The following is a 15,648-nucleotide window of genomic DNA, read 5'->3' as shown; positions in this document are numbered from 1 at the left end:
TTTTCTTCCTATCTTTGTATTGCATTAAAGGGATATTACATGGAAAAAGACACCCTTATTAAGACAATTTTTGGGGGGCGGGGTCACTCTGCACCTAAATATAATTCTTCCAAAAAAGAGGCCAAGTGCTTAGTACGAGCTCTTTATTGCCATTCTTAAATTGAAGTTTCCTGTAGAATATGATGCAAAACATACATTTAGTATTTACCGCACAGCTCTGTATTACAAAAGTCTTAAATGCTAACACACAAAACGAGCATCGACGTAGGTGTAATTACAAAACTTAAAACATTATTTAACAAAGGTGGTAGCAAGACATGCAGATGATGATTACAATATTAATTCTAGAACCTCTTTGGAAAGACATTTAATGGCCATGGGTTGCGGCTCATCAATTTTTTTGTGTATTATATTAATCTATGCTGCCCCCAAGCGGCCGAGGCGCACACAACAGAAGTCCATCTCATTAACGCGTCTTATATTTTTTACAGATGTTTTTTTTTGGGGGGAGGGGGGTGAGCTGGAATGGATTTATATTTTGAGATTTAAAAACAAGGATTACCAATGTCATGGGAAGATTTGGACTTCAAAGTCAAGACACCGCTGGTTATTGAAACTGGCCAGGGGTTTAGTATTTTATAGATTAATAAGGCTAATTAAGTTTAAAAAGAGTTGTTCATATTTTGGCTTTGGCAGAGGTTCAAGTCCCCTTGACATTGACAAATTGTCATTTTTAATGTGCTTCATTTTGCTTGTATTATTTACCAAATTTGGACAAAACTAGTTTTTACATAATTATCCAGAATTAATATTAATATTAGCCTTATTGTGAACACAATTTGAACAATAATTGGAAAATTAACTTTTTTTTAAGCCACATTGAATGGTGCAGCTGTAAAGAATGAAGCAACAGGTCAGACTGCGAAGCTGAATTTTAAGCTGTCCCCGTCGCCGCTGCACTTGTGCTTGAAGTGTACCTGCGCGTAACATCGATCCCCGGCGTCTTCCTTGTTGGTGCCCTTGCTGGTCTAGAACAAAACACTCTGTTAAGTGGCCAGAATATTAGGAACAATATAATTCATCTGTCTGGATAATTGGGGGGACAGACGGAAATGTTCAACTGTTCCTTAAAACATTTTGTCAGTAAACCTCAACCCAAAATTTCACAGGGATTAAGTTATTCAAACATCACAGGGACACACCTAGGGGCAATTTAGAGTGTCCAATTAATGTTGCGTGTTTTTGGAATGTGGGAAGAAACTGCAGTGCCGGTAGAGAACCAACACAGGCCCGGGGAGAACATGCATACTCCGCACAGGTGGGTTCGGGATTGAACCCGGGAAATCAGAACTGTGAGGCTCAGGCTTTCCAACTTTTCCAACCGTCAGGCAAATCCTGTAAAACTTAAAATGTTTAGCACTGACATGCATATAAGTTGAATTAAAGTATTGAAACTGTAGAATAGAAAAACATGATGTAAAAAAAAAAAAATAACCTTGTTACATCCGGGTTACCTCTTTGGACCATTGCTGCTCAAGTCCGGTGTGTGCGCCATCTCCTGCATCTTTTCTTAGTCTGTTCAAAGACAGACAAATTATGACAAGGTTTGTAGCGTGTGTTCATTTTGAAAATGACTCTCAAGATTTGATTCTCACACTTGCTCAGAGAGCACAGAAGCATCTGGGATGGTGTCATCCTTGGGGGGTTCATCCTGGACTACAAGGGCCACTGATGGGTCCTGACCGCAAGTGCACACAAATAAAAAATAAAATACATGGAATTAACGTGCCTTCCAAAGAACCGGTGACAACCACCACATTTTTTTATCATTTTGTCCTCCTCCGGTTCCTGCAGTGAGTTGTCATCGTCGTCACGATGGTAACTTATTATTACTAGTATTATTATCGGTCGCGTTCCCGGTTAACGGTGTTGATTTTACAGCAAAGTAATCGTAAACGACGGGACGCGGTCGTGTTGCGTTCCCACTGTCTGATCGAGATCCGGGGAAATTTTACGAGGTCTGACAATCAGTAACGACCAAATGTGTATTGTAGTCTGATCTGGGAAATACGGTCAGTAACCTCTTCCAGATTACATCATTTGCACACAAAAAAAAGGTCCACTTGCAGTGGTTCTCCCTTCATTCGTGTTGGTCACTATGTTCCTGCCTCTTCATTAAAAAGGTTTTAACTACAGCTATTTCCATCCTTTTTGCAAAGTCCACCACCATCTATCCCTCAAAGTTCCTTTCCTGGATGCCATACTTACCCATCACTTCTTCACCGGCCCTTTTTCCTTCACCAATGTGTCCATTACAATCTGCACCAATCACAACACTCACTCACTGTCTGGGATGATCAGAACTACAGTGAAGAAAGCAAATATTTGAACACCTGAGAAAACCAATGTTAATATAGGTATAGTAGCCTTTGCTTGCAATTACAGAGGTAAAACGTTTCCTGTAGTTGTTCACCAATGCTAACACCCCCATGCTTCACAGTAGGGATGGTGTTATTGGGATGGAACTAACTCATCATTTGTCTTCCTCCAAACACGATTCGAGGAATTATGACCAAAAAGTTCCAATTCCACAAAACCTTCTCGCATAACTACTCTATCATCCAAATGGTCATTGGCAAACTTAAGACGGGCCTTGACATGTGCTGGTTTAAGCAGGGGAACCTTCCGTGCCATGCATGATTTCAAACCATGACGTCTTAGTGTAACATTCACCATGGAAACGGTGGTCCCAGCTCTTTTCAGGTCATTGACCAAGTCCTGTCGTGTAGTCCTGGGCTGATTCCTCACCTTTCTAAGGATCTTCCTCACCTTTCTAAGGATCATTGAGACCCTACGAGGTGATATCTTGCATGGCCCCCCCCTCCGATCGAGACTGACCGTGATGTTTAGGTTCTTCTATTTTCTCATGATTGCTCCAACAGTGGACCTTTTTTCAGCAAGCTGCTTGGCAATTTCTCCGTAGCGCTTTCCATCCGTGTGGAGTTGTACAATTTTGTGTCTGGTGTCTTGGACAGCTCTTTGGTCTTGGCAATGTTACAAGTTTGAGTCTTACGGATTGTATGGGGTAGACAGGTGTCTTTATGCAGCTCACGACCTCACACAGGTGCATCTGATTCAGGATAATACATGCAGTGGAGGTGGACTTTTGAAGGCGGACTAACAGGTCTTTGAGGGTCAGAATTCTAGCTGATAGACAGGTGTTCAAATACTTATTTGCAGGGTTATCACACAAAAAAATCATTAAAAAAATCATACACTGTGATTCTGGATTTTTCTTTTTACATTATCTCTCATAGTGGACATGCACCCATGGTGAAAATTTCAGACCCCTCCGTGATTTCTACTTGGGAGAATTTGCAATATAGCAGAGTGTTCAAATACTTATTTTCTTCACTGTACTTCATGTAGTTCCTTCCAGAATTTCTCTTTGAACTCTAGGTCACATCCTACATGTGGGCCATAGCTGCTAATGGCTTATCAGCCTCACCACACGATCTGAGACTTTTCAAGTCAAAGATATACCTACCAACTCTACCTCATTTCTCTTCCCATCTATACCATAAATAAAAAATCTCTTGCCTTACTGCTTTTCCACCCACTTTTCTGGACACACAATATATCAACAGTTCTCCGAATCATCTTGTCAACCAAATCCCACACGCACTTTTAGTCTCTGTACTGAAGAACCCGCTTTGGACTTCTGTCTACACAGACTCACACAATTCAGAATTTGCATTATTCAATAATATGCTCGTTGGCTGACCGAAAGGTTGCATTGGAAGGAAAAGTGGAAGAATTTATGGTGACTACGTTTGTCAGCGCGTCACTTCGCACTCGCGCCTTTTGAGTTTGCGGCAGTCTCCGTCCCAGCAAACGTAGTACCAACGGGCCGGGATTGGCTGCCCCTGAAGCGCTGCTTTTAATTTCCTTATTTGTCTGTATCTTTATTTTACTTTTGTATGCTAACGTCTGGATGGTAACTAAATCTCACCTTTCTAACTGAGAGCAGCCGAACGTTGCAAATGGATTTCTTATCCCTGTGGAAGTACAGACAGACACCACTTGGTAGGCAAATGCTGAGAACAAACAAATGGATGACGGTGTCTCACGTGTTATTTGAACTTGGCTTGCTGGCCCGGACCGCGTTGTAATTGTTCGAGACCTTCATCTCCCGACGTCTTGGCTGCAGGGATTTCCTCTTCCTGTTGTGCATCATCAGTATCATTTTAAGGTTGAAGCCTTTGAGACTTTATGACATCAAAACTCGAGTTTCCATTGAGCTTCATTTCCCACTCACATTCACACCTACGGGCCATTTAGAGTCTTCAATCGACTTCAGTGACATGTCCCTAGCTTAAAGAGGCCGTTAGCCCACAGTGATAGGTCAAATGCAAACAGAAAGTGGCACATTGCTTGATTTCTATAGAATTTGTACAGAACAACTCGCTGTACAGAACTTTGGTTGTGCCTTTCTATAGAAATTTTACAAAACAAAATTTTTCTATAGAAATTCTGCAGAAAGCTTTGAAGAACAAAGTGGCATAGTTCTTGATCTCAAATTTCTATAGAATTTGTACAGAAAATAATTTCGGTGGAACAATTTTCAAGCAACATCACTGGTGGCTTAATGGATTATTAAAATGATTAGTTGCTTCCTCAAGTCTCAAAACCCACAAAAAAACACCATGTTTTGCCTGACTTCCAGCCACCAAATTGCCACTCTACTGGATAACTTTCTCCATGGACACAAGCTCACTGCGCCTGCGCCAGAACGCCAAGCTTGCCGGAGATCGGTTGGGCAAATTTACAAAGACGTGCAGCTTGTCTTGCACTTTCAGAAAAATGAGAGTCCGCCGGAATTTGCTCTACACTACTGTGCTGTCTATGAAAATAAGAGCGTCTAGTGTCGCGTGGCTTTCAGGGATGGTTAGGCTTACCTGTAGAGGAACACGACTAGTGCTACGAACAGCAGCACACAAACGGGAGGGATGATGTACTTCAGCAACGATTCTGTGGGAACAAAAGATACAACATTAGGCATAGGCATACGATTTTTTTGCGCGAAGACGTCGTGGCTAGGTCTGTTTTTTTTTTTTGCAGTTACGATTGCTGATGCGCTTTTAGCCGTTTCGTTAAGAGGATAAAGAGCCAAACACAAATGCAAAACGAGAACATTTGCTAGGAACGACGACGCCAACTCCTCACGATACTCACGAGGCCTCACCCGTTAAGGCACCTGTCAAACACATCACTACTATGTACAACAAACGTGGAGATTATTTATAGTTTTTAAAAATCATAAAATAACTTGAGGTGCATCCATAAATAAATTTCTGGACTGAAGTATATATTTCGTAATTCTACATTCCTTGTGAGGAATGAAGATTCATTTAGCAATTATCATAATTTCTCATATATAATGCTCAATTTTTTTCCCCAAAGTATATTCAAAAAGTTAATAGAGAGCATTATATTTAGGCGTGGATGAAAAATAAAAAAATCCAATCAGATTGTAGTCTTATACAGATACATGGAGTGGTACATATACATTTTGATATGATATTCGATGTTTTATGTTACACATTTATATATATTACGGTAATGTGCACCACCAACCTGAACTCTGACCTCTTCACGGGAGCTTGCCATTTTATAATCGTTAGCATAGCATATTTGTTGCGACTGCACCAAACATCAGAAACAACTGCCCGTGAGTTTGTTTTAACTTCAACTAAGACAAAAATGTCTACAAGGGCTGGTTGTGGAGCTGCTTTCAAAAGAAACGTGTCATCACTCCTGCTAATGACGCAACCAACCACGAAGCAGCGGGGCACTTCTAAACAACAAAGGCTCAATGGCGTCAGATCAGTATCAAATCATCATGATCTCTTAACAATGTAGTACGAGCATAACGGACACATTTAAAAAAAACACAGGAGAGCGCACACAATTGAAGTGCTCGCTTTTTTTCCAAATGTGCCCTTTACGCTCGTTTCTACGTTGTTTTGATAACCACTAGATGCCATCGTGAAAGCTGCTACAGATTGTAGTCGAATGGAGGGCGAGAGGCTGCGCTGCGCAACCTAAATGCTTGGGGTTCAAAAATGTTTCCTCACAAACGCCATGGATGACACAGAGGTTTACATGCGGTGGGAGCAAAATAGGATCACTGTTCATGAGTCAATGGAAGAGGCACCAGAACTGGACCAAGTCATCAATGAGTTCAACAGTGATGCGCCAAGGGTAGCGACGATGGATCTTTTTCAGATGTGTCAGAGATGAGTCAGATGCTTCTTTTGCAGTCTTGGCCAAGGATGTGTAATGTAGTAGATAAAGTGCACGATGCACAAATATATAATGTAAAAAAGTGAGTTAAACAGCAACAACATTTAAGACTTTAATGTGTGTTATCAACAGTATTAATAAAATGTTATGCCATCATTGAGCATTTATTTTAGTTGGTTGAGGGACTCTGTTCTGACCATTGCAGGGAGCAGAACAAGCGTGTCCTTTGGCCTGTCCTGAGATTATATTACCGCTACATCAGCAAAGATTATTATTAATGATTGTTCTACGGACAATTTTTTTTGTGGAAAAACAGTACAAGTACAAACAATAAAAGTACAAACCTAGCAAAATCGAAATACAGATCATTCCCAATATTTTCAGCATATAGGTAGATGCACATTGTACATTGGTAGAAGTGTTTTTCAGATTTTTTTTTTTACGTCAACTTTGGGGGTCTGCATTTATACTTCAGGGATGCATTATACACAAGAAATTACAGTAAGTCTTACCTAACAGAAAAAAAAAACCTGCTGTGCCGCCTCCCTCCGGCATCTTTCAGCACTTAGAAACCTTGAAAGTGCATTTTCCCTTTTGACTTACCTTTTTTTTGAGGGAAATGTACTTATTGTCGTTTTAAAGCATGTTTTAAATTTTATGGGACTATTTTTGTTTCAGCAAAATTACTTTTACTATTGCATTGCACTACATTGTCCTCATTACTTTTGTTTTTGGTTTTCACTAGAGTCGTATTATTTTAAAGGAACATTAGTCTCAGGTACAAGAAGTGTTAGCTGTCCTGTTAACTTCTGTGACTTTGGGAGCACAAGGAAATGAATGTCATTTTTAATAATAATACAAATATGAATAATAAATGTAATTCAAAGCAAAGCAATTACAAATTTGAATTTATATTATCTCATAATTGTATATAATTAAGTGTATTAGCAAAATGTTGCTCCGAATGAGCAAAACATTTTTAAATGACATTTTTATCATGGGCGGAACGGTGGTTCAGCTGGAAAAAAGTGTAGGGCTCACAGTTCTGAGGTCGTTGGTTCAATCCCGGACCTGCCTGTGTGGCGTTTGCATGTTGTCCCCGTGCCTGCGTGGCTTTTCTCCAGGAACTCCGGCTTCCTCCCACATCCCAAAAACAGGCAACATTAATTGGACGTTCTAAATTGCCCCAAGGTGTGATTGTGAGTATGGCTGTTTGTCTCTATGTGCCTTGCGAATGGCTGGCAACCAGTTCAGCGTCCCCGCCTCCTGCCCGATGACAGCTGAGATAGGCACCATGACTCCCCGCGACCCTTGTGAGGATAAGCGGCCAGGAAAATGGATGGATGTTTATAATGTAGCTGAATCAGAAACAAATCCCCCCCAAAACTCTCCGAGAAGGTTAATCTACCATCAAGTTATATTAAGTACATTTTTTATTACATTACATATGTTTAGATTATGTGTAATATACATAAATAAAAATAAATATTTATTATAGATATATATTTTATGTTTCTAAAACAAATGTTTAAATGTTTAAATACAATTGTAACTATTGAATATGCCCATTAACTCCGTTTCATTTGTAACTATTTTCAATACCGATAAATTCCATTTCATTGTCAAATATATGATCAAAGGTAATAGTGGCCAAATGCATCTATAAGCACATGTTTATCTATCCATGTAATTTGCATAATTATTTTTGCATTTTGTTTGTCTAAAATTCTGAACCTTGAACTCACTCTGAACCTTGACCTCCACTTTAGGTGACCTCGCCGAGCCCACGTTGTTGGTGACCGTACAACCGTAGAAGCCGGCGTCAGCGGCCGTGGGGGCCGCGATGGTCAAGGTTCCGTTCTCGGCCAAGTTCTCGGTGGTGGAGTCCGTGGCTTTCCACCAAATCACCAACTTGACGGGCGGGTTGGCGTCGGCCACGCACTCCAACTTCAATGGCGTGTTTTCCGTCAACACCAGAGACGAGTGAGCTATCACCGTCACGTCTTTGGGAGCATCTGGCGAGCAGGTAGCCAGAAATATGTCATTGAGAAAAATGGCTGGCAGCACCTTAGATAATTCCCTCCCCTCGAATCGATGCCATGCTTCCTTCAATCATAATGATTTTTTACTGCACAAGGTGATAATGAAAAATGATAATGACTCTCAATCAATTGCATTTCCATGCATTGGGATGTTTTTTTGGGTAAATTGCGTTCATTGTTTCTTGACACTTACATGTCACATCCAAAGTCTTTTGCGCGCTCTGCCTTCCTTGGCTGTTGACGGCCTCGCAAGTGTAAATGCCGCCATCTGCGCAGGTGGCCTCGAAACTGTAGAGCAGCGTGTTGTTGTCATGGGAACTCGCGACCAGCCGCACGGACTGGTCGCTGGATGTCCAGGTTAAGTTGAGGACGGAGGGCGGGACGCTTTCCACCAAGCAGCGCATGGAGACCACATCCCCTTCAGTGACCACGCTGGTCATGGACAGCAACAGATTCCTTGGAGCATCTTGGATGAAATATGGATGACGTATGATCATACAAACTCCAATTCCGATGGAGTTGCAACATCGTTTAAAATGAGAATACACACAATGATTTGCAAATCTTCACCTACGTTTATAACGATTCACATTTTTCAATGCAAATATTTACTCATTTTGAAGCTGAGACTGGGGAATGTTTCCCCATTTGTGTTTCATCATTCCTCTTAACTAAACATTTTAGAACAGAAAGCATAAGAGGTGGAATTCTTTCCCGTTGTTTTTGGTACAACTTCAGTCTGGGGTCACCATTGTCTTCACATTATCAATTGGAGAAAGGTCTGGACTACCTGAGGTTCTTCGTCGAGGACTTGCACTCAACATACCTAGTTTTGTGTTGCTGATATGAGGGACATCCTGGGGAAAAAAAATGCTTGGATAGCAGAATAGTTTGCTCAAAAAACCTCTATGTACCTTCCAGCATTAATGATGGCTTTGCAGATGTGCAAGCTCACCCATCTTATCAATCGTCATGGTTCTTTTCCTCTTTGTCCCTGAGGACATGACAGCCCTGATTTCCAAAAACAATTTGAAATATGCATGCTTTTCCAATTTGTAGGAGTCCATTCCAGATGTCAACACTGTGGCGTTTCTGACCTTGTTATCGTTCACTTTACATGGTAGAAATTTAACTTGCATTTGTAGCGATCATGTGTTCCTAAGGCTACGTGGCACTCGTCTTTAAACAACGATGTCGGTTTTTAATGTGGTGTCTGAGGGATCAAAGTTTGCAATGTTAGTTTATGTCGTAGCTGGTTATGTGCGGACATTTACATTCTCCAGATTTTTTTTAAAAAAATGATAGACCATGTTTGACTTTGCTTATGCAGTAGTTTATAAAATGGTGAGCCTCACCACATTCTTGCTTGTCAACAACCAAGCCTTTCGGGTCTGCTCCTTTGACACCCAATCGTAACTGAACCCGTTTCCAATTTATTCTTCAGTTTTCCCAGTTTTTTTTATTGCTCATCTCCCGGATTAAAAAAAAAAAAACGTTACAGGCAAAAGGCATTTAGAGAATGAGTATCCTTTTTTTTTTCAATACAATAATCATTTGATATCTTGTCTTAGTATGGTACAGTTTTTGCCAATCACTATATTGTACGTATCTCTCCTTATGGGTCACTTTCACATTCTGTACAATCTGTATGAATTGTCTGCCGGGGTATCGAATGTTATGGCCCACGAAGTGACTTACCCAGGACTTGGATGCACAGCGGTTCACTGATTTCACCATCATCCAATTTGTTGGTGGGGCTGCACGTGTAGCAGGTACGGTCGCTCGGCTGCACGTCGCTCACCAGCAGACGGTCAGCGCTGGTCTCCGACAGACACCCTGACGAGTGGTCACACTTGTCTGCCAGCCAGGCATACTTGTTGGGCACGGGGTTGGCGTCAGTGGTGCACTGCAACATGACGGACGCGCCCGCTTTGACCAAGGGGCTGCTGGAATCCACGATGGAAACAACGGTATTCCTCGGCCGGTCTGGAAAGCGTTTCACACGATGGGTGCAACGAACAAGAGTAGCAAATGGCCTCAAGGGTGCCCAGACTCACATTCGACTTCAATCAGAAGCTCAGACTCCCCGTGGCCCACATCATTGTAGCCCACGCACTTATACCATCCCATGTGCTCGGGCTGCACCGACGAAATGGTGAACACCTGATTGGATGCCACGTGTTGGTTGTCTCTGTACCAATTGAAGTGACTGGGCTTAGGGTTGCTTCTTGTCACATTGCACAACAGCGTCATATCCTCCCCCTGCCTGAATGTGGACTGGGAAGGCGCCACCACAACCGTCGGGGGGTCTGAAAAGACCAGTGGGTATGCAGATGAACAGACAGGTTTTAATTCTGTGATGTGTGTACAGTGGGTGGACTTACATTTGACATCAATGACGAGGGTGGACGCCGAAGTTCCGTAGTAGTTCGTCGCAAGGCATTTATACTTCCCGTTCTGCATGGTGGTGACGGACGAAATTGTCAACTCGCGGCCCACTACTGGGAGCGCTTTGCCGTTTTTGGACCATTTGAATGTGGGGGTGGGATTTCCGTAGCTGGTACAGAGTAAATTCAGGTTTTTTCCTTCTATGGGGGAAGTGCCATTTGATAATATTAAACTTGTGTTTCTGGTACTATCTGAAATGAAGAAAAAAAACATTAATGGAACGTACTGTAAACATACTTAATTCAGGGTAAATGGCCTTACATTTTATATTGAGAGTCAAACGCTTCCTCAGGTACTTGTCAGTGTTGTTGTGCACCTGACACGAGATCTCCTTGCCGTCCTGCTGCCAGTTGGCCTTAAAATTGATGTAGGTAGACTTCATGTACTGCTTGATCGCCTCACTTGGGAAGAGCAGCTCACTGTCCAGAAATTCTGGGTACGAGGGACAGGTTTTGTATGTCGTGCAGGACAGCACCACATACCAATTGTCCCGCGGGGCAGCCGGAGATGTGGCGAAGTAAATGGGGCAGGGATTGTCTGGAAAATGAAGGGAAAGGTATTTAAGAATCTATTTTGAAATGATTGCATTTAAGCATTCTGGAGGGAAACATTAACAGACAATGTACAATGACGAAAAATGTTATTTTTGTATTTTTAAATGTCTTCGAATTAGACTATATGAATTGTTTGTATCAATTCTTCAATCATATTGCATGTGTGATTCATGTATTTTTACTCCAGTAAAAAACGGCTATAAATTTTGTTTTTATTGTATGGAAATTGTTTTTCTAATTTAACAGGGCTGTAAATTTTGGTTTTATCATATAATTGTTTTTCAATTTTTTTAGCACAATGACACAGAAAACACAAGCTTTGTACATTTGTATTAATTCAAAAAGTATATAAATGTGTATGTAAATATACGCATTTTTTGTTTGACATCTGTACGAATTTCAAACATATGGACTGTGCATAAACAAATGAATGTATGTGTTTTTAAGATTATGTATTTTTTGTTAAATGTTCTAAATTATGTGTAGATTATTGACTTGACGGTAATGACGTTTTTAGAGAAAACTTAAGATTTGAAATTTGTTCAAAAATTGCGTGTTTTGAATCCTTTAAAATAATTTTAACTCAGAAAAGGTTTTGGGGACTTCATTGTGTTATAACAATAATGTTGTTAAATGAATACATGGAGCGGTGTATTGTAATGGAAAATAAAGAAATTGTCTGGGGCTGCCTCCTCAATGTTTGAATGTTAACGTACATGATAAAAGTTTTATGTGCAATTGGACAACTTGCCTTCCACTGTGACACTCGTAGAAAACTCTTCCATTTGTGAGCCCTCCCCCCCAGCAACCCCGATTGCAAACTTGTATTCGCCACTGTCACTTTTCTCAATGTCGCACATTAAGATGGTCAGCGCAGTCCCGGCGGTGTCCCACTGTAAAGGTGGCGGGCCCAGAGATTTCACGCGGCCCTCAAAGTCCTGGTGGACGGGCCAGAGGTCCGTGTCGGAACTAAGAATTATATTGTCGTCTTTTGTCCAAAACCAGTAGAAAGGCTGCGGAGGGAGCTCCTGTGTCGATGTGACGGTCAGCTCCACGCAGGATCCCACTTTAATGGACGGACGCGGGTTCGTCAACTCAAAGTGTGTGTCTAAACACTGGAAAGCTGTGGAAGAAAACTCCCATTTGAGTTTCAGCAGAAGTCATAAAATTACAAGCCCTAAACATTTTAATGGGGGGTGGGTTCTGATGCTAATAGTTATATCGGATCTGATACTGATACTTATACTGATTATAACACTACTTATACGAGTAGGTGATATGAACATCACCGACAGGACCACAAATCATGTGACCGAACCCGAAACCCTAAATACACCCAACTTTGGTAGCGCTTGAAGATGTGTGAGAACAAAACATATTGAAGAGATTTCACGTTCCTAAAGGAAGTGCTTCAACGTGTTTTGCCAGAGGCACAAGTTGGGTTGCCCAGAACCCCCTGCACTGCTACAAATAGTGACCCGAAGTCTGACAAGAGCAATTTTGTTTAAACAGACGCCCACTAAACGGATAATGGAAGCAAGACCAGTGCCAAATCTTTCTTTAAATTTTTTTTACATGCGCATGCATCCAAATGGCAAATGTCAAGTGACCACAGGCTCTCCCGCTGGCTTGTTGCCCTCTTGAAAGCAGCAGGCCTGGATGGAAATCCAAAATCCTGGCTGGTGGAGGTAAAATCGGCTAAACTTGAAAAAAAAAAAACTTTTCTCTTTTCCAACATTTTCAACCTCTTTCGTATTTATATTCATTTTGTACCATATTGTATGCGTAGGCCCATCGAAAGGTCCTTGAAAAAAAAAAAACGTTTTCTATGATACACAAGTACCACTGATAGTAACTGTTCACATGAATTCTGACACCATTGAAACTGATACTGATGTCAATACTGTTACTAATTCTACTACCACTCATATCAACACTGATAATGATACTAACCTTTGACAAATTATCCCTGATACTAATTCTGATACCATAACTATTGATACTGATAGTCACACAAATGGCGATGAGTCATCAAGTTCTTTACTGGTCTTAGCCTACCTGAGCGAAACATTAATAGTGATAGTCATTGATACCATTATCAATGATACAGATTCTGCAAATACGATTACTACTACTGATACTGATGAAAAATGTTCAGAACCATGTCAATAAAGTCATTTTGCCATTTGATATGATTTTAAGGAGGGTTTCACATTCTACCTGTCATTAGAGACCCAAACAGCAGGATCTGTGTGTGATACTTCATTCTTCCACTTTTATCTGAAACATACATACACAGATTTACAGACTGTTCCATACAGATGTTTTATGTAAATTTTACCATTTTTTCATGGAAAGCCTTAAACCTTTTTTTTTTTTTTTTTAAATGTTACTTTAATGGGCCTTCAGGCAAAGACAATTTGTTTAAACGGCACTGTCATAGTCCCACAACTGGCCAACTAAAAAAACATGTTCTTGCCACAGAATGAGTCCTGTGCCCGCTTTGGTCAGGACAAATGGGATCTTCCATCCTTTCTTCCATCAGGCCACTTAACACTTGTAGCATTCTTTGAAATGAATCACTTCTCCTGTAATTTTTTTGCACTTGCAATGTTTCTGCACCTGCAAGGAGCATTTTTGCTTCTAACGTGCTGCACGGTGGGCTTGGCCTTTGTCTGAAAGTGGCACTCATAACTATTCTTAAAGGTGAATTTTTCATTTGATTTAGGTCATTGTCAGTCATGATATGTGTTTAAGTGGTTTGCCTGTGTGTGTCGTGCTGCTATGTTTGTTGGGAGAGGTGCGTAGTAACGTGTTACCGACTTGTCAAGTGTAGTTTGAATGCACCTTGCTTTTTACATTTACTTGAGTATACGACACGATACTTTTTACCCCGCTAATATGACGGACATGTTGCTTGCCACTTCTATTCATCCACAATTACGTGCACAATTGAAGAGTTCGTTTTCAAAACGAGACATAGGCATTTTTTTCAGATTTACGAAACTCGCGCCAAAATTATCCATTCGGAGCTGGATTCATTTTGGCGCGAGTTTCGTAAATCTGAAAAAAATGCCTATGTCTCGTTTTGAAAACAAACTCTTCAATTGATTTTTAGACTTCATCTTCGACTTTCACATAAGGCGACATTGTAGCAATCTCAAGTGCCACATAACACCATCTGACCTATCAGATGGCAGAAGGCAGTCACATTAGCGAACACAAAGCCTTTGCAGGTCATCAAAGACTCTCTGAAATTACTCATTACTCATTAGTTTTATCATTTCTTTCTCTCTTCCTTACTCTTAAGTAAATATTTGTAGGACTAAATTTACTTTTATTGTGTCATAATAGTCCTCATTAAAGGAGTATAATATTGGACTGCTGTGGCCACCTCAGTTTGTTGCCTACCACCAGAGAAAACAAACCCATATGCTCCTTCAAAGTAGCCTGTCAGATGTCACTGTTGACGTAACTTCTACCTCCTCTACAGGGGTTAATTTTACATTGAAGGTGTTAACTACATTCCAAATGGATTTTTGTGGAAAGGGAAATCAAACTTTCCAGATTTTTTTCAGCCCCTCACAGACTAGAGTCACGCCTCAATGAGCGTTTGCACACATTCGACAAATGGGATAATCTACTACTATCACTAATACTATTATCATCACCTATGCCAATCGTGGAACGTGTACATTTTGTTCTTAAAACAAATATTTTAAATACATAAAATGTTAAACAGAGGCCCCGTAGCTCAGTGGTGGGTTCGTATCCCACTGGGGCCCTCCAGTCTCCCTGAGAAGGGTTGCGTCATCCGGCAAAAATTGTGCCAAACATATATGCGCGTTTGACACGCTGTGGCAACCCTGAAAGGGACAAGCCGAAAGAAACAACAACATAAAATGTTGAAAAAAAATCGCAAGAATACTCATCTCATCAATAATCAGAATTGATAATGACTTTATGAGTGATTGTCAAGTTATTTGGCTATTTTATCCTGCCTTACCTTGTAAAGGTTAAAAAAGACCCTAACTCTTAACTTAGCAGCAGCTCGAGTTGCAAGTTAAATATAAAAGCTACCAGGGGAACATTGTATGGGGCAACTAGTCAAATTATACGTGGTCATCTAACTATAATATAGCTTCCAGTAAAAAATTCAATAAATTCATGGTTGTCACATACCGGCAGGGTCTGCAAAATTCAAGCGATCCAACCACCTCGGCGGTCTCCCGTCTTTGTAACTGAGGACTTGCATGCCTTCAAGGAATGGAAAACTTTGCGCTTTTATCCTTTATTTC

The 15,648-nt window shown here is 40.8% G+C and overlaps 1 protein-coding gene across 5 annotated transcripts; it reads right to left on the bottom strand.

Annotated features, from left to right (window-relative positions):
• Positions 1-128: 128 nt before the first annotated feature.
• Positions 129-15,629, bottom strand: LOC133501133 (B-cell receptor CD22-like). Of its 5 annotated transcripts, XM_061820630.1 has the most exons (16): positions 15,533-15,629; positions 13,571-13,630; positions 12,102-12,473; positions 11,279-11,333; positions 11,058-11,215; positions 10,733-10,987; positions 10,406-10,657; positions 10,047-10,334; positions 8,542-8,814; positions 8,052-8,321; positions 4,959-5,031; positions 4,131-4,223; positions 4,013-4,058; positions 1,656-1,738; positions 1,515-1,575; positions 129-1,023 (listed from the first exon to the last, which is right to left on the bottom strand). In XM_061820630.1, the coding sequence occupies exons 1-16, from the start codon at positions 15,603-15,605 to the stop codon at positions 859-861; spliced, it is 2,577 nt and encodes an 858-aa protein (XP_061676614.1). In that variant the 5' UTR covers positions 15,606-15,629; the 3' UTR covers positions 129-858. The 5 variants fall into 5 exon arrangements, with proteins under 5 accessions (XP_061676614.1, XP_061676613.1, XP_061676612.1 ...); XM_061820629.1 differs by having other exon boundaries at positions 129-1,028; positions 11,058-11,333; XM_061820628.1 differs by having other exon boundaries at positions 11,058-11,333.
• Between the last annotated feature and the right edge of the window lie 19 nt (positions 15,630-15,648).

The sequence above is a fragment of the Syngnathoides biaculeatus genome, chromosome 5, assembly GCF_019802595.1.
Source record: "Syngnathoides biaculeatus isolate LvHL_M chromosome 5, ASM1980259v1, whole genome shotgun sequence".
Classification (NCBI taxonomy): domain Eukaryota; kingdom Metazoa; phylum Chordata; class Actinopteri; order Syngnathiformes; family Syngnathidae; genus Syngnathoides; species Syngnathoides biaculeatus.
The sequence above is the reverse complement of the archived record's forward strand: the minus strand, read 5'-3'. Positions and strand labels throughout refer to the sequence as shown.